The sequence below is a fragment of the Leptosomus discolor genome, chromosome 14 (assembly GCF_034619465.1).
Source record: "Leptosomus discolor isolate bLepDis1 chromosome 14, bLepDis1.hap2, whole genome shotgun sequence".
Taxonomy (NCBI): domain Eukaryota; kingdom Metazoa; phylum Chordata; class Aves; order Leptosomiformes; family Leptosomidae; genus Leptosomus; species Leptosomus discolor.
The window spans coordinates 10,398,344-10,423,861 of record NC_141404.1 but is presented as its reverse complement, the minus strand read 5'-3'; the positions used below and the strand labels follow the sequence as shown (position 1 = coordinate 10,423,861).

The following is a 25,518-nucleotide window of genomic DNA, read 5'->3' as shown; positions in this document are numbered from 1 at the left end:
CTACAGCTTTTGTGAAAATAGGCACCTATGAGTGAGAAGATACCTCTGAAGTGAGACAGGAGAATCCACAAAGGAGAGAGTCCTTATAAAAGCTCTAAAGACATTAAAAAAAAAAAAAAAAGCTTCAGTGAGAGCTTGCAGACACAGTTGGAAGATACAAAAATATATAGGGAACCGTGTTTCTCAGTAGATGTTTCACAGAATTGTTTGTTATCTGAACATATTTTAAGAGCTACTTTGTGCAATGCAGAGCTTTATGCTAGCCACAAAGAGACTGTGTTTCCAATTTAGGGCTAGAGATACAGAAAGCAAGCCAATGGAAAGTGCTGGGGGACAGGATAGCAATGAAATTGCTGTAATGACACACTAGGTAACAGCTAAAATACGTGAATTGCCTAATTGTAGATGTTTTCTGTGTAACAGTAAAGCTATCCTCATGTAATATTTAGCAGTTTATAACGAGGCTTTGCTTCTACATCCATGGCTTTGCTGAGATGTTACTGTAGTTACCTGAAGCTCTGGGAACCTTACATTTCTCTTTAAGTAATGAAAATGAAAACTCAAGGAAAGACAAAAAGGTAATGAATCCTGGCTCAAAGGCAATAGGAGAATTTTGCCCAGGGAAATACTAGGATATTTCCTTTGGTGGTGCTGTTGTTGATCCTGTCTGAATATGTGATTGTTTATTCATTTGCTTTTCTAAGCTAGCATCTAAGACAGTATGTTCAAAGGCTTCCAAGATATCAGCCAACTCCATGTGAGAGTTTTTGCAGGATTTCATCTGAAAATCAAAAAAGTATCATTTCTACACCAGCACAAGTCTTTTTTTCTTGGGTGAGGGGAAAAAACTAATATGGACTGAGTTCCTATTAGCTGTCCTCAGGTATGAATTGAATCCAGTAAATTAGCTGAAAACTATGTTCCACCCAGTAAAACAAATAACTAATAACCCATCTTTTGAATGAAGGGGTTCACCAAGCTTCATGAAGCATAGAATTTACTTTGCACAACATGAAGTCTGTTGGAAAACAGAATATAGCTAGATGTTGCAAGTAAACACAATTCTGTTCGTATAATGCCAGCAGTGAGATGGATCTGTATATGGCCAAGAGGAAGGAATGTAACGACTTCATAGTTGGTCACTAGCTGTTATCTCATCGGCATTGGAGTGGCTGCGTATGAGGTCGGGCAATTTTAAACCATACTAAATTCTAAGAAAGGGCAATTTAAAATCATGCTTTCATCCCTCCTTCTCCATTCTTGTACTGAGCTCTGAGAATGCAGAATTCAACCTGCGGGCTGCAATGCATTGATTTCTGTGTTAAATATTTGCCTTTCTTCCCCCAGAAGTTTTAACACCAGTTTGCCTTTATTTAAGACATTGTGAAAAGGAAGATAATATTTTATTTCTGTGGATTCTTTCTCATTATTTTATTTGCTATTACTGACAGAGGTAAAGAAAAATACACAATGCATACAATCACCCATAAATTACATTCATAATTTGGTAGAACCTAGTTTTTGTGTCTCTGTGTTGTCCCTCTCCTGGACTTCTTTACCATTTTATCTATTCACTCATTTCTTATAGTGATCTGGAGAGAGACCAAGCATGAAAAGACATATCAACCATTTCTTCTGCAGACACTGTTTAAAAGGAGCTTGTCCACCCCCAGACACAAGACTGCATTTTGTTTTCCCAGTGAAATAAAATTCTACTTTCATGATATGAGACATGATGAAACATAAATATGTAGGCACAAACATCTCTTCTATCGATTACTTTCATGACAGTTTCTGAAAGGCTGAAGAGGCCACAATATTTCAGTTTTGAAACACATTAGGAAGAGTTTAGAATAGGAATGTAATTAGGCTTGGTAAGTAGAGCCTCCAGTCTCAGCAACGTCTCTTTATCCACTACAGGCAGTGAAGGCTGCTGCTTGGCTGGGAACACCTAGACAGAATTTAACTCCTCAGGCATTGGACATTGTGTGTGGTACCTTATGTACAGTGTTATGGTTCCCTGGAACACAAGGGTAGCCACATGTCTGTGACCAGAAGCACCCCTTTTCTGACAATGTGCCAAGAAAGTGCAGCACTGCAGTCTGTGTTTTCTTTTTCTTTTTACAAATGTTTATTTACTGTGTAAGTTTAGTCGGGTTCATCCTTGGACAGCTTTTCCAGTCGTGCTTTTAATACTTGGCTGCATTAATTTACATAGTATTAAATTGCAATATTTGTGATTCAATTTTGCAAAATGCTGCAGTGATACCATGATTCGGTTTTGGTCAAAATACTCCAGACACACACATGTTGTACCTAATGTAAAGACTAATAACACTCAGAGTACTTTCATCTAACCAGGGTAAGAAAAACAGAGCTTTTCTGATTTACCAGAACCAATAGGTTCTGCCAACCTGGAAATAAATGGTGGATGCATCATGTTAAATTAACATGAAAATTGTAAATGTTTTCAGGAGGCTTGAAATCTGTTGCAGGCATATAGACAAAGATCACACTACTTTGTTATATCCCCAAGTGATTTAACATTTTAAATTCAAGCATCAAGATGTTAAATTGCTGGTTCAGTGTCATGCGATGAATGATAAACCTGAGAAGGAAATAAGATTGCCAGTTCTATTCTTGGAACCAATGGATGAAATTGTAAAGGAAGTTTAAGAGAATTATGTATTCAAATCTCTGACTTTCCTTTGAAAATGCAGCCAGTGGCTGTCCTGTAACTGTAAATCTACTTTTCATTATTATTTTTCCAAAGTCCTCTAAGCTCATGTCCTTTTACAGCATCTACAATGCCAAATAAATGTGAAAAGTTCTACTGTGAAATATTTATTTCATTTTATCTTATTTAGGCATATTTATCAGTTTGAGTTTACTGGAAACCTTATATATGGTAAGAAAAGTTGCCTTTTCAAATAGAAACTGTTTAAGGAGTTATGCTATCATGCTTAACTTCTGAATAAAGCATGACTGCAGCATAAAGTGATTATAGGAAATGAGGGTTTGGCTTGCTTTCTAAAAACGCCGTCCAAAGCCAAAGAGGTTAACACTTAGCAGATTTGCTTAAAAGGCTTCTTCCACTTCTTCCTTTGGTAATCTTGCTTGCTTTTTCACTGGGTAGTTTTTAACGCTTCTCAAGCAAATCAGTTAGGACAAATCTAATTGTACAAAAGTTTGCAGCAATGCTTTCATACATTAACAATAACATGAAATTGTTTGTAACCTTTTTGGGCAATGAGGACCTTCAGTTTGTTTAAGGGCAGGGCTTCCTAACTATTCCAGGAGCACTGCTTTATTGTACATTTGCAGAAAAACTGTGCAGTCATGTGCAATAACAGGCCCTGCTACTGCAGTCGGAGTAATTCAGGCAGTCTGCACACAGCGATGTGCCTCGCTCCTGGGAGTGGACCGCAAACCAGGTAGACTGTCCTGGCAGGCTGCGTGCTAAGTAGTATGTGGGTCACGTTGGAAAAAATTTCTGCAATGTGATTCAGCATTTAAAAATGCATGTTTGTTTTTCCTTAAGGTGTCGATTTGTCTTATTTAATGCTGACTGAAAAAAGCTGTTATAGTTCTGACCCCATTTATTTGTAATAACTGTTCTTAGCATGAACCTAATTTCATTTTTTTTCACACATTGCGGTTGACAGTCTTCTGTGTGCTGAATTTAATTTTCAGTTTTAATCCTTTTTTTAGATGTTTTTGTTTCTTTTAGTATACTTCTAGTTATAACTCTTAAACATATGTCTGAATCAGCTGCAAATCAGGTACAAATACTCCTAGTTGTGATGATGTAGAAAGCTGCATGAGAAGACAGAAGACCCAGTTCAGGTCTCTGAATATATAATCAAGACATGTTTTTTAGTGCTGAAATAAACCTGCGTTTTTCTGTCTTTGAGCTGGCATCATACTAGATTTACACTATTACTTCTGAATACAAAGTGAGGCTCAAAGGCTTTTTGAATTGTCCTGGTTAAATGAAAAAAGTCCCAGTGATGTAATAACTATTTTTTGCAGGAGTTATTTTTATTTGATCTGTTTCTTAACTGCTATAATTTTAAAGAATTTTTAGCAATCATTCTGGATTGAAGTTGTTTTTTTCTTTTTTTTTTTTTCCAAAATTATCTGTGGCATAAGTTGTTTCTATTAGAAAGTTATGTTTTTCTATTCTTTTTGCCAGGAGAAATCCTTTTTGAGAGAGTTATTAAGCAAGAGAAAAAAAAAATTAGGAAGTCATTCCATAACTGTACTTGCACACATTCAGTTCTGTTTTTTTTCTTCTCTTTTCCTTCTCTTTGTCCCTCCTATTAGACTGCGTGGCATTTGTATTATTAAAGTCTTGTGCATAGTTGTCCAAGGTTTCCAAACCACAGATATGTGTCAAACCAAAAAGAGATAGTGTTCCCTGGCAATTCCCAAACTTGTGCTGTCAGATGAAAATCAGTTTCATAAGGTTTTCTTTCATACAGACTGGGCAAACCCAAAGGCAAAGCAGACAGAACTAATGCCTGCTTTAAACAGAACCCTGAGTAGCCTTAACATAAAGCAAAAGCATTTGTGACTGACAGACAGCCAAGGAAGAATCAGTAATGAAGCTCACCGCAATGAATATTTAATAGTCCACACACACACGACTTCTGCCACATTGGAGTGTTTAGCTCCTAAAGCTACCTTTTTTTTCCCAGGAACCGCAATCATAACCAGCACTTGTGAAAATGAGAACCAACAGTGCTGAGCTGTAGATCTTCCTTCCCCCTTGTGGCAGATGCCTCGCCAGGGAAGGTGAACTTTTCGCAGGAGCACCTTCCATAGCAGAGAAAGATTTGCAAACTTTTCCACTATAAAAATTACCTATTATACCTAATATTATCATTAGGATGGGACAGACTGACATTTTTGTGGTGATTTTTTTGATGCTGTCATAGCTACTACATATCAGATTTTTTTCTCCAGCTTCTCTTTTCCTCTTATCCTTCTTCAAATAAGCTGTCAGGGGAAGGACTTTTGGAAAAAATAGCTGTGTGCATTACAAATCATGTCATTGCTCTTCCTCCCTCCATGCCTCAAGTCCTTTGTTATTATAGTATGAATGCGTAGGAGTAAAGCAATGATCTCTGTGGCTTTTATCTGTGCAATTTCTCTCTTAAACACATTTACTGTCTTTAGAACATCCTTTGTAGAACCAAAATGGCAGATAGATAACTGCTGCTATTTATATTATATTGTTAATAAGTGATTCATTCCTATTGATTGTCTTACTAGTCTTCATTGGTATTCATGGGTAACTCTGAAGAACATCACACTACAGCTGTTGACATATATCCAAGTACAAAGCTGAAGAATATTCAAGCTTTTGAGGTTTTGAATTTGGTTAGAGCCAACAAAAAAAAAAAAAGTATTATTTGTTTACTTAGGTAAACTTAACTTGCAACAAAGTAATACTCATAGCTGCTGAAAATTACCGAGACAAACTGAACGTTCATGTCACAAACACTGTAAATGCAACAGACTTGAATGAAATAGTTTAAAGCTCTGTTGTCTGCATGGAGGCAGATTCTGGTGTACTTGAAGAAATAATACTTTCATACAAAAATAACCCCAATGTGACCAAGTAGAACTATGGGAAATAAAGTATGAGTGTAGGAACTGAAGACTGTTTCTGAATTTGCTTCCCAAACCTAAAATTTCTAGATTTATTCCTGAATTAGTTATATTGATTGCAGTGGGATTTCATAATTGTACTCTCTGGCTTCATTCCATTGTTCTTTGGTCAGTTCTTGGGAAAATTTAAATCAAAGCCCTTCCTTAAAATGCTCCTTTTCATTTTCACCTTTTGAGTTTTACAAAGAAAAAATCCTGGATTAATTATTACAACCTGATTAATATTTGAGTATTGTCAGCCTGAAAGGCTACTCAAAAAATAAAAATGGTCCCCAAAAGCCTTTAGTTAGAGAAATGCGTAATTTAATTAAATAAAATTCTCTTCAAGACTTTTTCATTGGAATTCACTCAAAGTTGACATTTCAAAATAATTTGGAATTATTTCATAGATCATAATAATTCACTTCCATGTACTGAGTTTAGAGCACTTTCTAAGCACTGCAGGTATTTAGAAATGGTGATGAACTCAAGACATTCTTAAAATCACTGTTAATTTTTTGAAAAACATTGAGCAGATTTGAGGCATCACCAAAGTTATAAGTTTTGATTATTTGGCATCTCTCAGAACCACTTGCAACATATCACATGTTGAGCACCTGTATGAAACTCTTATTGCAAAAATATTGCCATAAATTACCTGCACAGCTAATAAACCAGGAGGAAAAAATGAGTGGAGTATGTTGAGAACAACCAGTGCAACTGATGTGTAGGCTTCATGGTTGGAACTGTCAAAGTCACACTTCAGAATAAATCTAGACTTTAGCTGGGATCCCACAGTGATGCTATTTATCTGCAAGTATTCACAGTTGTTTTCATACATTTATGATCAACCTCTACTCTTAAATAATAAAAAAATGCGTTGCAGAATGAGAAGTATGTTTATGTGTAGATATGTGTTATAGTGCAAAATAAAACAGTTATGAGGAAGGATGTTTAAGAAGGGTTGCAAGTGAAAATGCTTAACATTGTTAGACTTTGTCTACACGTGAGCTGAGCTTTGTTTTTTGTTGTTTAACTTTTATTTAGTGGTATTGCTGAAGCACAAAGTTTCACTCACTCATATCTTCATATCACTTAATGTGTAAAAAATCTCCTGCATAATTCATTAAAGTTTCATAGAAATAGATTTGAATAACCCATGCTTGATTTAGATTTACTAGTTTCCTTCCTGCAGCCACCACTGATCTCAGTAGATGGTAATAAAATGGGTTACGGTAAGCTTGTTACCTCTGAAGTTGGCAGTCTTTAAAGACAAAAGACGGTAAAAAAACCCAAAGACTAACATTCTCTAGCGGTCAACTGGACTAACGTTACTGTTATTTTAGATCTGCCTATTGTGTGTTATAAAAAAGGAGAAAATTACTTTTTGTTTTGTTTTGATCAACTAGTTTCCAGAGAACCAACCTAATTTTTAGTGGAAGGGTTGAGTTCTCTCTGGTGTATAACTGATGGATTGTGGAGTGGCACTTGTAATCTGAACTTCTATTGCTTTATTGGTGATGGTTTCATCTTCATTGTTTTAAAATACATGCTGGTAACAAGTAAAAATAGCTGTTTCTCAGATGTAGGGAATCCACTGTAGGGAACATGAGTGGAAAGAATATCAACTTCAAGAACAAGAATTAAGAATGCAAATTTAAATTTGTTGTTTTGGCATGAAAAATAGGTTAAGAATTTAATGGAACCTCATAAACAGTCTTCATCCACCATGAAACCAGGTAGTGGACCAAGTTCAGATGAAACAAATTCACTAGATGTGAATCAACCCAGAAAACTAAAAATCCTGAGATAAGCCTAAACTAAATAGACCTGAAGGTCAGATATCCTTTCTTACACAAGTTCAATGTGTTGCTAAAGTCTTAAAAATGAAGCACATAGATGGAAATGTTCAAGAGCATCTTATTTTGATGTTAAGACTGCTTCTTGTAAAAGGGCTGTTTGCAATTTCCTCCCAGCAGCCTAGATGTCGCTTCTGTGACAACATATCCCTGAAGAGTTACCTTTTCACAGCTCCATTTATTTGCTAAAGAATGGCATGGGCAATGACTGCATGGATGTCTGATTACTTACAGCAGAATTCCCTAGCCTCAGAAAGAATGTCACACTGTATAGTAAACTGGGATTTCTTTAAAAGGCTGTAAGAGAATGTCAGCAATGCAGCTGATCTTGCTCAAGGTACTGAGACTTTGCACAAACATCTTTGTGACTAAAATAAGTCTGCCTTATTGGAAGAAGAAATGAGTGGTCTGGATGACAAAATAGGAAAATATTTTGATCAAGAATCTCCAAGCATTTTTTATTTGTCTGTGACAGAGTGTCTGTGGATGTCAGAAGCCAATTTGGTAAATAACAGAGAAAACAATCAAACAATTTAGGGGAAGAAAGAAAAGGTCTTGAAACTCTGAACACACTGGGCAGGATGTGAAGTTTGAGGGGGTCTCAGCAGAAGACATAGGTGGAACAAGTGACGCTGGCACTTCATCTAGTTGAGAAATAGGAAGGCTGAAGGAATAGTACTAGCAAGGGGGTTGATAAAGTGAGGGTTGCTACTGAGTGCTTCTTGGCTTTTCTCCTATGCCTGAAGGAGAAGCAAGGATTAAAGTATGAAAGACTTCCTTAACAAATGAACAAATTCTCCAGCCACACTGGACTAAGTAAATAATAATAATAAAAAGATACCAAGCTTCAAGCTTTTATATCGTACTTCCTTGAGACAGATCTGTAGTTCCAGTGTTGAATTGGGTAGATTGCCTAGTCTAGCATTATCCATGACACTGAACATACATCTAAGTATATGAAATAGTTAACTGAATCACCCTCTGGATATGACAAATGATGCATTAATCTGTACTTCCCTGACTGTTTTCTTGGTGTTAAATCCAGGGAGCAACTCCCATGTCCCAGATTTTTTTAATCCATTTTTGTGCAGCTGCTTATGGAAGTAGTAGCTGAAAATTTCTTTACTCTTTGAAATGAAAGCACAATTCTTTTTTAAGCCTTCCAAAGAAACATGAATATTTACCTGTCAGTGTAACAAAGTGATTGGTATAGGAAAGTAAAGTAACACAAACATATTGTGTCAAATAATTCTACAGTTCTACTTTTTCTAAAAGTTGACTGTAGCAACCCCATGTGAATGCATGGGCAGGCCTTTTTCCCTGTTGTGTGTTTTCATTTTTCTAATTACAGTGTTTCTTTCCAGCCCGGAGCACAGTGAGCTGTAGGAAACAGTACAGAATCTCATCTTCTGGTGAGATATGTACCAGATTCTGTGGGGCAGTTGTGAAGTCACTTCTCTTTTCATAAGACAGATCTTGTACCAGCAGAGAGTTACAATCATTTCTATGGAAGTTCAAGATCTGAAGCTTAAGAGAAGGCACCACCAAATTTCACACCAGACAGGAGGATAGTTGAAAGATAACACCTTAGAGTTAACCTTATGGTGGTCTTCACCTTTGGATCCTTCTGTGTGTATAGAAGTAAAGGACAAACAAACCAGACAGTTTTCTCACATGCTTCACCTTTTTGAGGAAGAAGTTGCCTGGTGCGTTGGTACACTTGCAGCCACAATAGTTTCTACATAGTAACAGTGACCTAAACGGGAGACATTTATTATTCGAGTGTTGTATTTGCAGAATCTCACTTTGGAGTTTTGCAGCTGCAAGCAGAGCTGGAGCACTGTCTAATGTCTCCTTTGGGATCAAAGAACTGTGAAGCTTTAAGAAATGCTGGGAACTGTAGACTCAGAGATGTGATCGTGAGTCTGCTGCCAATTATATGCTCCTTCTAGCTTCACTATATCCAATTGATTAGATCTGATTTCATCCCACAGGACACTACAACTTCCAGCATCACTGAAGGCTTTCTGGGTCAGAGTTAGTTTCATGAAGGAATTCTGTCCATTTTGGGGGAGGGGGGGCAGGGGAAAAATTTAACCTGGCTGCGTTATCTTTTGTTAAGTCAGGCCGAGTCCGTTCCTCAAAACTTTGTGTGTGTACATGTGTATGAGAGGGGAAGAAGAAAGTTTACGAAAGAAATATAAAATCATGTTAAACTGTAGAAATACTTGTATTCTCAGTTTTTACATGTATGTCTGTGCACCTCTCCAGCAAGTGAGTTATCCTTCTCCCAGTCCTGCAGTGTTTCAGAAAGTTGGGTTTGGGGTATTTTTTAATTTTTGCAAGAAGCTCTAAAGAAAGTTGGTCTCTTTGCACTCCCTGAAACTCAGGAAAGAAAATGAACTGTTAGTGAGCCAGGCTTGCAGAACTATGTGACTGCATAAATACTACTCATACCTCAGGATAGTGAAGCCAACTTGAGCTCTAGGGAACTCTTATTAAGCAAGGGGATGGACTCCAACTCTTAAAGCTTAACAGAGTGGAATCTGAAGTTGGATTGTTCGTACTTTCTGAATGAGTGTCCAGATGATGTGTATAAAAATTTGTGATGAGCTACCTTTGTATGTCCTGGGACTTGAATTTCATGAAAGTGTTCAGATACAAGATCTCTAACCACTTGTAGCTTTAGGCATGTTGGGATTGCTTAAGTGAGCAATAACTATTTAAGCATGGAATAAAAACATGGTTGATGAACTGGAAATGAGAATAATTTATGCAGAAAAACCTCTTTCTGCATTTTCACATAAATAATCAAATACTGCAAAAGCACTGAAGGAAACCAAGATTGTGTCATCTCATGTCATCAAAAAATTGAAATATCTAACCACTGGGTGTTTCATTACCACACAACATTCAGTGACCACTTTTGATGGGACTGGTCTTAGACCTTGTTAACCTTTTTCCCTCAGATACAGTCTCTGACATTGTTTAGTGGGACAAATTTGGCACTGTTGAAAAAGATTCTCTGGCTCAAAAGTGGACAAATAATGGATGAACAGAGTGCACCTATCAGTCAGACAGATAGGCTAGAGATGTGAGGAGATGGATTGCTTATCTATTTCTTTCAGGAAGTGTGTGTTGATCTGTCTCGTTTCCAAGGGGTCCTCTACCATCTGCTGATTATTCCCTGATGGTGTACGTGCTAAGGTAGAAGGAAAGTAAAGTTCTGAGGCAGTGAGGAAAACAGTAAGTAAATCTCGACTCACTATTACCTTGTTGTACTCCAAGCACTCATCTGAGAATATAAATAGGCACAGAATGTCCTCGCATTATTCAGAGGTGTAAATGCCAGCAGACAGTAAGAGGAAAAGGTGAATTTGGTCAGTAGCCGCTGGTCAGTACTTAAGGAATTCTGGAGGCTGCAACAAATAAAGAAATTCCTAACAAGAAATGAGGAAAGCATCCTGTTCCATTGAGCGTGTAAGGGTTTGGCTGTGCAGTTTGAACTGGTTCACATAAAAATATTTTGCTTTTTAAATAAAATCCATGCAGCCTTTTCAACTCTCTTCTCCCCTGTTGTGCTGAATCAGACACTGCAACACACACGTTGCATTGCATACATGCATGAACAGTCCAACTTCAAATTGCACTCTGCTAAGCCATGTGATTTGGAGTCTAGACTGCAGCTCTTAAACAGCTTCCTAGGGATCAGCTTGGCCTCACTACCAAGGTATTGGTCATTCTTATTCAGTAATACAATGCAAATTAATACCAATGGCACTGTTGTCTCTTGTTTTCATAAGCGCTTGAGTCTTAAGTACTGAATTTAATGCAGGTCCCAAACACAATCCAGAACAGAGATTACTGTGACTCAGTACTTTTTCATGTACTTAAATTTCACAGCAGCCTGTCACTGAGGGGTGGGTAGCTCACTTCTAAAATTAGCCCAATTTTTAGGACATCTGTAGTTCAGAAGAAAGCAGCTGTGTGGAAATTAATTTTATAGTGCCTCTGGTAAAGCATCACTTTTTTAGTTATCTAAACTTCTTACCACTTATGGCCACATTATGATGAGCGATATTAATCTACTACAGCTACAGCTGCTACAAAGCAATAGGGAATACTTCTTCCTCCACCCCCACCCCCTGTTAAAGAAGAGAATTAAGCGCAGTGGACTACACCCAAACAATGGGATCATGCAGAGTAAGAGACACTTAAATGAATATGGTTTGCCTCAAACACATGGAAAAATTTAGAACACATCTCTTATTAAACTTCTTTTGTGGCAAATGAATCCACCCTCAAACCACTACCAATGAATGCAAAGGGAAAATGGACTACCTACACTCGTCAACCTGTTATGGAGATCAGTAAATGCCACTCTGAATGTCAGCATATGAAAAATGCCATCACCCTGTGACATGAGTACCAGGTCAGGGTGAAATCAACCTGTGCTGATTTGTTCAAAAGCTGTCGTCAGGTTAAAGCTACGTTGGTGGGCCTGATGGGGGCCAGTTGCTCTTTCCTCTCAGAGCTCTCATAAAGCCAATAGGAGCTCTGCAATATGCAGTCTGGCTAGCTTGGTGTCAGCATGGTCACAAACCCAGGCCTGGCTGGCATCATGGAAAAACCTCTTTGTGGTCTTGGGATGTACTCAAGAGTATCTCTTGGGAGGAACCATGGCCTTGTGAGTCTGAAAGTGGTTAAAAACTGAGCATATTGAACTCGTGTTCCGTATGTCCAGACAGGAGGTGTGAAGTATAACAGTTTCAAAATCTCTATTGTTTTTTTTTCTGAAAAGTTTGGATAACAGTGCAGCACATTCGTACTTTTTTCATGAAAATTCACCACAATGTAAAACTTGGCTAATGTGGTCTGAGACCAGTAGATCTACAGGGGAAAAAAAGAGAAAGGATAGGAAGGATAGGAGAAAAGCATGAGAAGATGGTGCAATCCTTCTGGAAGAAAATGTCTCTGAAATTTATGTTTAATTTAGTTTAAGGTTCTGAGTGGCATTATACAACTTCTGGAGCTGAAGTGCACAATATTTCAAGGTTGATTTAACCGTGCGGTTACAATCTAGCTGCTTTAAAAACTTGTACTCGGACACCTAAGAAACATCTAAGTTCTAATTTAATAGTTTTAGAAAACGAGTACATTCAGTGGCTTTTGGGCAGGCGAGAGAATTTTCTTTTGAGTGTCTCATCTCTTATTTCATTATGCTTAAGTACCTTTTAGCTTTGATGATTGGCTCGACCTAAATTGACGTCTGAAAAGGAAGCCTGATATCAGTGCATAAATCTGTGACAATCACCACAGCATTACACAGCATCACCTTTTGAAGAAGGAATTGTAAGGCTATTCTGTCTGTATTCAAAATTCAGCAGAAAGCTATTAACATTTGTCTTTTATAAATAGAATTTAAAATGCCACTTGTAAGAAACAAAAATGGCAAGCTAAAGCAAAGCTAAACTATTTGAGATGAGACTTCAGTGTGCATTTTGTTAGAGGTCTGCTATCCTGACATTCAGATAAAGGAACGTCAGTTTGTGATGAAAATTTTTCTGGTGTGATAAATACTACATTCTTAAGTTAGAAAGTCCTCAGCTGTTCTGCTGTTTTTCTGAGCTAAATAGCTCTGTTTGGAAATAAGCAGTGTGATAGTGCTCCAAATTGATGGGTAAATGGTGTTAACATCCATACATGTAAGCTGAGCAAGTGTTAGTGAGAAGTTGTCTATGGATAAATCCCCCCAGTTCTTAATTTATTATTGTCTAGAAGGGGCCTAAAATGTAAGGTGACAAAGACTTTCTGTCTTCACATAGTGTGCAGCACGTAATTACAGCCCCTGAAAAGTATTATCACCTTACGCTTCCAATACGAAAATTATGTTGCAGTCTTTACCCACTATAGTCATTTCGCCTCACCACAACTGTTTCTTTGAGGGTGTTCCCCTGTTTACTTAAAATAATAGTGTATGATGTTAATCAGTCACAGAAAACAGCCACCACTGGATCTTTATTGTTTAAAATCAGAAGGCCTCAGAATATTCCTCCAGTGACCTACTAGTGAACACCCTGCAGAAAATCTGGAAGCTCTTACTTTGGAAGCATACAAGTACCTTCTCATTTTGTGAGTATTTAGCAGGTGTTTAAATTATGTGCTTTAAATTTGCAACATACCTGATGTTTGTGCAGATAGGTATGGAATATATATACCGAAATGCATAGGTGGGCATATTCAGGGCATAAAGAGCTACAGCTGAACACTGTGCATACAACATGGATGAAACTTGCTGAAAAATGGTGTACAGTAGTGTCACGGGTTAGGGTAGGTATGGTGTGGGTTTGTATGCATAAACACACATGCATATGATCACCAATTCTTACACATAGTTTTCTTATCACTAATTGTAGTCTCCCTGTTAATTTTTAACACATTTCCAACTTACGTGATATTCTATATGAAATTCTATCATGAAGTAGTCCAGATGAGCAAGACTTTGTTTTTAACTTTGAAGCAGAATGTCAACTGACAACAGCAAATGCAACATACTAATCTAAAGGAGAAGTCATGCATTGTGTTGTATACTTACCGACTGCCTTTAAAGAGGCGTACTTGTTAAGCTCTTTGCCTGGGGGCTGTTGCTCATATGGGTTTGTGATCTGTCCCAGGCTGGGATATGAATGTTGATGCGCCATCTGAGGAAGGAGGGGAGATGTTGGCATGACATTATTCATCTGTGGTGGATCTGTATTAAAGAAAATCGACAAGCATTAAGAAAGAAGTAAATCAGTCTTAAGGTTTTAACACTGCTATGCAGTACAGATTAGACAGGATATGTCATGAGATTTGATGCAACAAAACACTGTTGACTACGAAGTGGGAGTTTGAGTACAGCAAACTTGTGCTTCAAACAGTTAATGCCATGATTAAAGGCTGACGAATGATTGTAGCAATACATGCTAACTTTTGTATAGAGAAGATCTTTGAACTAAAAAGTAGGTTTTCAAAACAATTGAACACCAACACAAAGACTGAATTAGATGCAGCATTAGGATATAAACCAAAACTTGAAGTTTATTGCAAGGTAGCTTGAATACAGGGCAGTAGTATCAATCTGTCTGTGCAATTAAATAGCCCAGCTAATTTGAACTTGCTCAGGCAGGCTGCTGCATACATACAGTTACACTGCTTTTAATACCTGAACCAGCTTGGTTATTTGCACAGCATAATGTTGTGTTCTGTAGACATGCCCCACAGTGCAGAATGTGCAATTTTGGCTCATGAATAACATTAGGTAATTTCTTCAAATCTCACACTTTGTCATTATGTTTTCTCCTTTTCCCTGACAGTAGGTATCACATATCATACCAGGATAATGTTTTCTGTAGCAGACATACCTAAAAGCAGGAGCTAATTACTGCTTATGTGCAGTTTTATACCAGCGCTCACCCCATATCCATTCTGTAGATTTGTTCCATTATAGTAGAGCATACAGCCTGGATACTTTTCTAAGGTATACCATAATTTATTAGTTGTTTTTAATGTTTGATTGCAGCCTCTAGAAATTGTGATCAGAATTGTATGCTGCACTCAGTTTGCAAACCTAAATGTCAACTGATTTCAACATGGTCAGCATATCTCTTTTGCTGAGTTTTTCTCCAGACTGTGTATTTTGAGATATTTGGAGCTGATTGTCAATCCTAAAACCTTATCACAGCTTCTGAAATGACAGACAAGTGCATTTTTCTCCTGCAATGAAACCATGGTGCTGAACTGGTGACAACACAGTAACTCCCAAGCATCAAGCACAGGCTTATGATCATGTAGAAAGCAAGCTGGGCAGTTGGGGAAAGAAGGCTTATTGTGATAGAGTGAGTGGACCACCCTGCAAGTGTCCACAGGATCTGGCAGGAGCCAAATATCCCTGCAGTTTGCCAGGATTTGAAGGGAATTGAGCCACTTGGCTATCCCCAGCTCATTAATGAAGCTGACTGCATGAGCAAGAGCTCTGAAACCGGTTAACAGATTTACTGCTGGGAGAGAAAAGGAAAGCTAAGGTGTTTTTTAACTTCCTTCTTCACCGTTGCTGCTGCCTGATACAGTCTCTGCTGCTCAGACTACAGAGCAATCACATCCTCCTACCTCACATACATAAAAACAAGTTGTAAGAGCACCTCGAGGCAACTCAAGAAAAGCGATGAAAGGGCTACCATCTAATAACAGTACGACTCTTCTTGCTGTTATTGGTTGTTAATAGGAGACAAACCAGTTGTGAAGAGTAGGTAGAACTGAATGAGAAATGATTTTCCATAACAAAAGAGTTTTTCAGTAAGTGGTTTTTTCTTTTACCAGACAAATGAAATCTGAAGTTGGACCTTTTTTTGCAAATATTGTGTCAGATCAGGAGAAATATTTTGTTATGATTTCAAAATTATAGATACATAAAAACCAAGTTGGCTTGCCTTTTAAAAGAGAAATGTTATTTTGGATTGAAAACCAGAAACCTTTTGGTTCTAGAATTCCCCCCAAAAAGTATTTGAACACTTTTTGGATCTTTTTTGATAGGTTCACCTTGGAAGGGTAAATTTATTAAGTCAACCCTTTCACAGAAACAGTTGTTATTTTGATGAATTGCTATTTTCTGATAAATAAAACCTCCCAGTAAGTGTCTGTTCAGCTACAGTACTGGTATGTAACTAAGTGGAGTGACTCTTAGAGCAAGAATTAATGAAATCCTACTCCATTCCCATTCTATTTCTAGAGTACAGCTGAGGAAAGCCTCTTACTCTAATGGCTTGAATCATAAAATAGTTGACCACTTTTCAAACCATCCATACCTTCCAAATGTCTCTCTCTTGTGGTTGCATCTACAAGCACATTTTTGAGGATGAATGCTAGCACAGCCGTATTTTTGTAACAGGACAGCTGTAAAGATACCAGCATGGGTAGGACTTGTAATTTAAGGAAGGTGTCAACTTTTTACCACTACATACACTATTTTTTTCTAAGTAGAGCTAAATCAGCACTTTGTAAATGCTACTACTGTGAAGTTCCCTTGTGGCAATTCTTATTCAGTCTGTCAGAACATCATGATTTCACAGTGATGAAAGTATTGTGAGGACCAGTATTTCTACGCTCACTGCCAAAGTGACTTGCAGTTGTGGAGACTCACAAAAACAACGTAAATAAGGTGTAGTTAACCAGGACTGGTTTTCTAGCTCTGTTTCTTACTTAGACCTATCATTTTTACTCAGTCAACTCTTTCAATGTAGTGAAGAAATTTACCCCACAAATGTACTGGGTAAAATTAATTAGGTGTACTTGTTTCTCATCCAGGTGTTCAGCAGCAGACTATGTTGTTATTGGGTTGCTGGGTTACTAATGTTACTGGGGTTTGGTTCTTCGAGTGTTTGTGAAGATGTAAAGAAATGAATTTTCCATTTCCATATCATCTTTGACTTCTCTTTTGTCTTGTTAAAAGTCTGGAACTCTCCTGAATTATGAATTTCAAGCAGATTAATGACAGTCACTCTTTCACTGCCGCACTTACTGCACAGAGCCCCTCACTCATATCCAGGTACTTACACAAGACTGAGTCATCACATAGAAGATGTTAAAATTACTCATTCAATTGGCCATTTGCACAAAGTGAATTAAACAAAAGGCCAAACTCTGGCAAAGTGCATTGAACCATATTGAAGAACAATACCTATTTTTAAAGAGACTCCCACTGGAACGGACACTTAGGGCTTAAAAGAAAAATCTCAGCTTGATATATACATCTGTCATACTAAATTTTGGTCCAGCTGGCTGGAACTGACGAACGTTGCATTTGTTGGCAAACTCACTAAACTCATCTGATTCCTTATCTTTGGGTTTCTAGAAATAAGTGAGCAAGTGGGGCACTTGCGTTGTTTTCTCCACACATAGTTAATGTAATGATGACGGGTAAATCCACCTATATTTGGATGCTGCTTAGGAAATGCTCGTAATTGAAGTAACAGTGGTGTAATGCAAATTCTGCAGCAGGCATGGTGATGGGGAGTGTAAGTCTAGCCACCGGGGGGAGCCCAGGCGTAGCCGAGAGAGGCCAGGAGGTTTTACACAGGACTTGCCTTGCCTGCTCTGGGGAAATCTGCATCATAACTAAAAAAGGTATTGGCCGTGGCTGTGTTATCTTACACTTGTAAATACTGCGTCAGTCTCAGCGATACTGAGTAGGGATTCGGATTCTCTCAGGGAAAAAAGACATTTGTCTACAACTACTTCATAAGATCTCAAGGTGAAATCCGAGATTTTTCAATTTGAGATTTTGACTTTTTTTTCCTAAAATTGGAATAAATTTTGGGGAGCAAATAATAATCTATTGGGTTATTCAAATCTATTGGGTTATTTTGGGATACAAGGGATTGGTTTCAACTGGAAGAAAGTTTCACCAGAAAAATCCCTACTGGCTTTGTCGCTGACCTGTAGTGCCAAGTTAAATCCTTTATACTTATAACAGATATTCTGTGATTGGTATTTGCAAATAGCTGGTTTCACTGAATGGGGACAACTTTAACCTGAAAGCTGTGGCTGTGCTGATACATTACTTTTGGCAACCTGACACTGGTGCACTATCCAGCATGGTATTCCATATAACCAGCTGCACTGTGCCATTGCCAATTTATGTATTTAATTTTAAAAGACAGAAAATGTGAACATCACAAAGAGTCAAAAAACTGTTTGTGCTGCAGCTTCTAGCATGAATAGTCAGACCTGATTAGCGATGGTGATATTGTAAAAAACCTGCAATATTCACAAAATGTCTTATTTTCTGCTGAAACAAGGAAATATGTTGCCAGGCTGCTTTGTAACCTCCCAAGACTTTGAGGAGTCGTTCTAGACATAGTTTTAGTGGTTTGCTCTCTGTCTTCTACTATCAGCCCAAAAGGAAGAGTTTGAAAAAGCATGCTGGAGCTCACCAGACAAAAACTAGATTTTCTGCTGGGCAGAAAATGAGACATACAGGAAAAAAAGAAAAAAAAATGTCTTCAGATGCTAAAGGGTGCTGTTGACTGTCATCCTCTTAAGAGGTCTAGGTGTAGAAAAGCTTGTGGGAGGCAATTGGAGCAGAAAATAAGAATTAAAGGAAGCTGCACCAAAACCAGTTTATAGTTAGAGAAAATGGGGTTTAAATCTCAGCCACCAACAATGAGCCTTTGGAAATGGCTAAGGCATCAGCTTCTGGTCACAATCCCAGTAGCTGATGAAGACTGATCATTACGTTGTCTGTTTATTATTTTGACCTATATCTCAGCCTGTGCAATTGAAACTTGTATCCAGATGTCACAGCTAACAGCTTACTGCATTTTCCAAGTGAAAATGCCTTTTATTGAGTGTTTCCACCTCTCCCTGATTGTGAATTTTGAAGTTGCTTTAGTGTGCATCATGGTGGCAACAATAATGTAATTAGTTGCTGTAGTTATGCTGCACTCTATCCAATTAAGATGGTCATATCTGTGTCATATCTGATTTATGCTCTTCATTCATAAATCAAGGAATGGGCATCTCAGCAACTATTAAATACAAATGAGAACCCAATGTGGAAGCACCTGACACACCATGGTCACATGTACGAACGTGGTATGACAAAGGCAAAAGCCCCAAAACTTATGTTTTGTTTGTTTTGTTTTCTGCATTGTTTATAGAATATATTGTGCTGTTCACCTAGTTTGATTATTCTTGTCAAGGAGCTGCTAGGGTTGTGGGAAATACTCAGGATTAGAGAAAGAATGCTAGCAGGCTGCTAGCAATAATAAGCTTGTAATAAGGGAGCCAACAACCTGCTGTGAATGTCCCTTAAGCTCAGCCACTATACTCCTCCTCCTCTTCAGCTGTGGGAGAGTGAAACCTATTCTGTAGAGTGGCCTGGTGTCTATGTTTAGCCTGTACCCAGGGCTAAACTACAACAGTTGCTCCATCACCCCACAACACCTCACCAGCCAGGGAGAAGAATTGGCAAAAGGAGAGCAGCCCCATGGGTTGAAGTGAAAACTGATTTAATGAAACATCAATACTGACAAAGGTATACAGAGTCACACTCAGCAGCCACAATCAGCAGGAGAGCAGTCCTCAGGAGAACTCCACAGAAGCTCTCTCTCCTCAGCAAACCTTCCCCCTTTATAATGACCATGACATTACGGTACGGGCTACACCTGTAGCTAACTCAGATCAGCTGCCCTGGCTGACTGGAAACTGCTAATGGCCTGCCCAGCATGGCTGGGCTGGGATTCTATCCCAGCCAAACCAGGACACCTGGGGATTCGTTCCTTTCTGGAGCAATGAAGTCAATGATTCGGTGCTTGAAGACAGGGAAAATGAAAAAATTCCATAGGCACAGAATGGAATCTATTAGTAAATGAGCAGGTAAAGGAAAAGAACAAATGAGACAGACAATGCAGTAACAAAACAGGAGAGGATGGGGGAAGGGCAGGAAAGCAGAATGAGATTTTGCTATAAAAGCCACCTGCAGACGCACATACAAAAGAAATGAGAACAAGACAGACAAAAGAAGAACAGGAAGTCAAGGGGGAAAAAAGGGAAAATTCAGAGCAAAATATAATAATAGCTGAGCATTTTCAGATACTCAAGAGAAAAAGATATGCCCTGAACTAACTAAAATTGAAAATAACAGCTATGAAAACAGGATAGATCTGAGTGATTAGAGAATACCAGTATAAAATTGCTCCCCTCCCATCCATAACTGCACTGCCACCAACATGCACATTTGCCTCTTTGTTCTAGAGTGTATTAGACTTAATTATAAGACTAGCTCATCTAGCATTGCAAATCCATACTCACATTCCTACAAGCCTCACCAACAGAAACTACAGTGCTATTTCTGAAAAATCCCAGATATGATGAAAGCTGTGGGATTTTAACAACTTGACTGTGGCTGCAAAATAATTTCTTTCAGACCAGTTCCTTTCTGGATAATGAGTGTCTTCCATTCATGGGACTAAGCCTTCTGCTGGGACGAAACTCAAATCCTTGGCCTGTATACTTGGTCTTGCTTCCCTGTAGGTTGTCCCAATGCAGTTGGAGTGACCCTCCCTGAGGTTTTGTGTGTGTGCATTTTCCTACACCTATGTAACTTGAGGTTTTTCTCTCTTTGTAGGTACTGTATTGCCATTGCCATTGTGTTTTTATTTAGATTATTTGCCCCTTCCTTCAGATTTGCATTAAATGTTGTGTTTTTAAAGGATATTCTTATTCACATCCAGAGCATTATTGCATACAGGAGCATACAAGAATACGTGCTGCAACTGCTGGTACATCAAAATCAGGCTGCACGCCCATTAGATAATGCACTGTTTGTGCACATACAGACATACACTTAGTGTGTGTGATCCATCCAGTTTAGCAGCCGCTCTCTGTCCAGTACTAGATGTGTGACAGGAGGGTGCAAGAGCCCCAGTGGTGTTTATATGCAAAATTGTCTCTGAAAGGTATATGCTTATCCTTTACACTATGGGTTATGCCCAGAAACAGTAATGCAGGTTACGCCCCAAAACAGCAATCTTAAACCCTTTGATTTGCATTAACTGTTATAAATCTGCATGGTCTTGTTCTCCACATAGCCATAAAATGGTATTTCAGCTCTTGTTGAATTAGTGGCACTCTGCCGCAACATTCTCCACAGTCTAGTACAAGTCCTAAACTGAAAAGTATTCCTATTATCTAAATTTCTCTGCTTTGCAATTTAACTGATGTTGTATTTTAGCAAGAACAGATGCTCGCAATCCATCTTCTGTACCATTCATTATTTTATATGCTTTTTTCCACTTTTCAAATATTTGTCTCTTTTCTGAAGTAAATAATTTCACTCCTTTCAATCTTTCTTCATCTGACAGTCTTTCCAAGCTTTGATCATTACTGCTGCTATTTATCAACATATGTAGACTTGCAATGCAGCTTCTGAGATGAGGTTCTACCCTCAGTAACACATGGAATTGTGTTATTCTGTATATAATGGTATCATAAGTCATCCCTATAAGTCCCTTATGATATGCAGACTTTTTTGTCTCATCAGTGACACACAAGTCATGTGAGTAGTCGTCTTTTCCCTAAATGTAATAGCTCTGAGACAATACATATTTTTCATGGCCATTTATACTAGCCAGTTGTCTGTTCTGTCTCTGCACTGTATCACAAAAACATTCTTGTAACACAGACAACCTACCCATATAATCACCATCACAAAAAGGATCTGAGATGAGTGGGATGGCATTTCATCCAGCAAAAAAATGTTTCTGTTTAATGGAAGTGACAGTCTACAGTGTAAATGCCTGTCATCAAACATACTGTCTTGTGCCTTCCTCTGTCCTACCAAGCAATTGTAGGAGTTAGTCCTATGCTACATGCTATACTCTTCATTCTCCATGGTGTCACTGAATGCGAGTGTCTCAGCATGCTGACATCTAGTGCTGTATGTTTTCTATTCACTTCCTACATGATTAACCTCCTGGTCTGTTGCTGTCTTCCATGGTAGAGGTTGCATGGTCTTTCACATATGGATATCCTCAGTGGGTATCTGAGAAGAACCTTTTTTCCCCAAAATAGAACAATGCTGGACACAGGAATATCTTCAGTTACACTGTCAGATTCAAAAAGGTTTTAAACTCCTTATGACACAGTGGTGTTGTGAGCCATGCTGATAGCATGAAGAATAGGCAAGTGAAGTGTATCCCCTGCTGCAAGTGTTTATGAATCAGCAGGGTTCATAGTGCTGACTGACACCAAAATTCCTGTTGGTTCAGGTTGAAAATTGGCAAGAGATAGGATGGCATAGTAACTCTTAGCACCTCGTTGATCTGAGACACTGATGAACAAGGTTACTGTGGATGCAGTCTTTATGATAAAGCGTTTCAGTAGGGAGATTCATGAGCTGATGTTCGGAGACAGTGTCACTCATCTGGACATGGGAAAGAAGGTCAAGGAGCCAAGTCACAAAATCCACGGTGCTCTGCCCTTGGTACATATCTTAGGAGGAACTGACTTTCCTCTGTCAGGAGAGGTAAACCGTAGAGATGTATCAGTGAGCTGTGTGGTCAGACTGCTGTTGTTGCTCGAACGATGCCCCCTGCCTGGTTTTAGATGGCAGTATTCCCAATTTTCCTTACAATGCAGTGGAATTCTGTGCTGCTGTCAGATGAAGGCAGTGCTGTCTACACACCGGAAAACAGATGGACTCTTCATTTGCAATACTCTTAGCTGAAGTGCAGACGAGGACAGCACTAATTTTACGATACAAATCCTCCCCACCTTCACCCCTTCACTTTTCTATCTACTTTCTTCAGGTACTTAGCTATGTGAAAGGCAGCCATTATGTTTCTTTGAATAATGAGTGGGGCGGGGTGTGTGGGGGAGGGGTGTTTGAAACATAAAAGAAGGAAAATTAGTAGTAATGTGGCCAAAGAGGTGTGGGGCTCCACTGCTGTGTGAGTCCAGCCAGGGAATGAAATGTTCCTGTAAAAGGGCCTTTTTTCTTACTGCATTTGCTGCTGCCACTTTGTGCTTAAATCTATCGGAATTATTTATATATTAAAAAAATCATATGCCTGTGAGCTCTTCTGAACTCTGTGTGATGGGTTACAAATGGGGAAAAAGACAACTGCATCTTTGTGCATCAGTTAAATTCAAGAGCTGGTGACTGAAGCTTCCCACTGTCTTCCAGATGAAGTCTCTGATGCTGTGAGGTGCTGAATTCTCTGTGGTCACAGTGATTTAGGAGATGGGGCCTTCATCATGTTTCAGGTTTGGGCTCCTTGTTTCTGGTTAGACTCCAAGTGTGTAGGAGCAGAGTTCTGTGAAATCAGTTGGCTGTTTTACTGCCATCCGAGGAGGGTGGGAGTGGGATATCACTGGCCTTGTGACTAAACTGGCTGGAAGCCTTTCTCTTCTGCTTTTCATTTCCCTTGGGCTCCGTGCTCTACTATTGCACTCACATTCTTGTAATAATTTCTAGGCTATTGCTTTGCAAAGGCGCTACAGTCTGAGGTTGGTTTTCCGTGTAGACTTTTATCATGTGATACCAGATCTCCTTTTATGAAGGTTATTTTTATGTCCTCTGAAGGTTTGCTTTTCCTTCATAATTACTCACAACCTGACAGAATTATAATCCTCTGATAGGATTTGTGACATTGTAATCTTCTCTAAAGCAATCCATTGTGGCTTCACAAACAGAGGATTATAACCTTTAAGAAGGCAATAAGCAGATGAACTCTTGAGATATCAAGACCCTGCTTTCATATTAATTTCTAGTGCTTGAGTTGTGGGAGGGCAGGGAGCGGTGCTGTGTTCTCACTCCCACCCACGTTTCTGGTTTTCTTCATCTTCTTTTGCCTCAAGTAGCAGAGTTGAGAAATTAATTAAACCCACCAGTTATACACACTTTGAGCCCTGCAAATATCCTTAGCTATGCAAATTAAGAAAAGATAAATTCAGCAAAATTGACTTACACAACAGAATTTTTTTTGCCCAGAAGAATGTTCTTTACACTTTCCCATAAGGTATCAGTTGTTTTACAAATCAAACACTTCTGTACCTTTTCACAGAAATAAAAAAGTCTGCCAAGATGTATGAGCCAGCTCAGATTCCTTGTTTTGCTTGTTTTGTCGTTCGATGAAATTACTTTTCTTCCAACAGTTAATATATTTTTACTTAATGGCAATGTGCCTGTTATTATAATACTTATTCTAAATGTTTATATGCCTTATTTGTTTATTGTTTTCCCTTACCATAATGGTTATTGAACACCAGTAAGTGTAAATTTTTATGTAGCTCGACTATACTAAAAGTTCGCTTGCTTCAGGCATTCCACTAGTTTATCTATTTGCTGTCCCAAGATACTGACTGTTTAGAAGGAAAAGACTAGATAGATAAAACTTATGAAAGCAAACATGTTACCGACTTCATGTCTTCGTTATTTACTGTTGTGTCTAAGCAGTGACTCAGTGGTCCTCTACCTATAGCTTGTGGGTAACAAAATGCCTGCAGGATTCTCACGTTGTTCATGGGCAAAGGCAATTGAAGAGTTATGATTTAAAGCAGAGACAGAGTTAAAATTGGAAGGACACTCCTCAGCATTGTTCCCCTTCAGTCAGCAAAGGTTGACATTTTCAGTAGATAATCATCCAGCTAGTGTGGGGTTTGAGAAATACTTAAACAAGTATCTCACCTGAGCATATCTCAGTGACATATTCTGTCCTGATATACCTGACTCAGCAATGGAGAAGAGTGTGCTTTTTACTTTCTGGCATAATTTAGTTTATTCTTTTAGAGTGTCTCTAGAGGTGAAAATATACCAGTGTGCTACAGCAAAGCTGTAATATCCAGTTATGAATCTCTTCTTTCCCAATCTGCATCTTATTAATGTCAGTGCCATTTTTGTTTTGTTAGTCTGTGTTAAGCAAACAAAAACTCAGAGAAAGAACTCAGAAGGTTGGTGAAGAATTAGAGTTCTGTTCTAAGAGAAATAACCATAATTTATTTTCTTTTAGAATAGCAGAGAATAAAAATTACTGATTACGGAGTAGGATGCATGTTATCTTGTTGCATAGAATCACAGAAAATACAAATGACTGCCTTTTCAAAAGTTTACCTCATTTATCCCATACTCCTCTCAGGAAGGATTACCCATACTCTTGAAAGATGTTAGTCATGTTTTGAAAAAGCCTCCAGTGAGGGACTCCACAGCCTACCTGCACAATCTGGTCCAGTTCTAATACTCTTTTAGTGGTATCCTCACCATTAGAGACCTGGTCCTATTATCTGTTTTACATTTCCTTTAAGGCAGCTGAAGTCCATTAGTTCTCTTACCCTCCAAGGATATGGAGAGCAGATGATTACTATCCCTTGTGCTGCAGCATTTTATGTATTTTTAAGTCACTGCACTACAGAATAGGAATGCTTTCAGTCTTCTCATATGGAAAGATTAGAGGTCTCAGAAATCCAG

The 25,518-nt window shown here is 38.5% G+C and overlaps 1 protein-coding gene across 1 annotated transcript in view; it reads right to left on the bottom strand.

Annotated features, from left to right (window-relative positions):
• Positions 1–25,518, bottom strand: part of SHISA9 (shisa family member 9) — a 192,327-nt gene that overhangs the window by 5,713 nt on the left and 161,096 nt on the right. Inside the window, exon 3 of the mRNA XM_086473210.1 lies at positions 14,110–14,265. Within this exon, the coding sequence (XP_086329336.1) occupies positions 14,110–14,265 (156 nt within the window). The remainder of the gene's footprint in view (positions 1–14,109; positions 14,266–25,518) is intronic.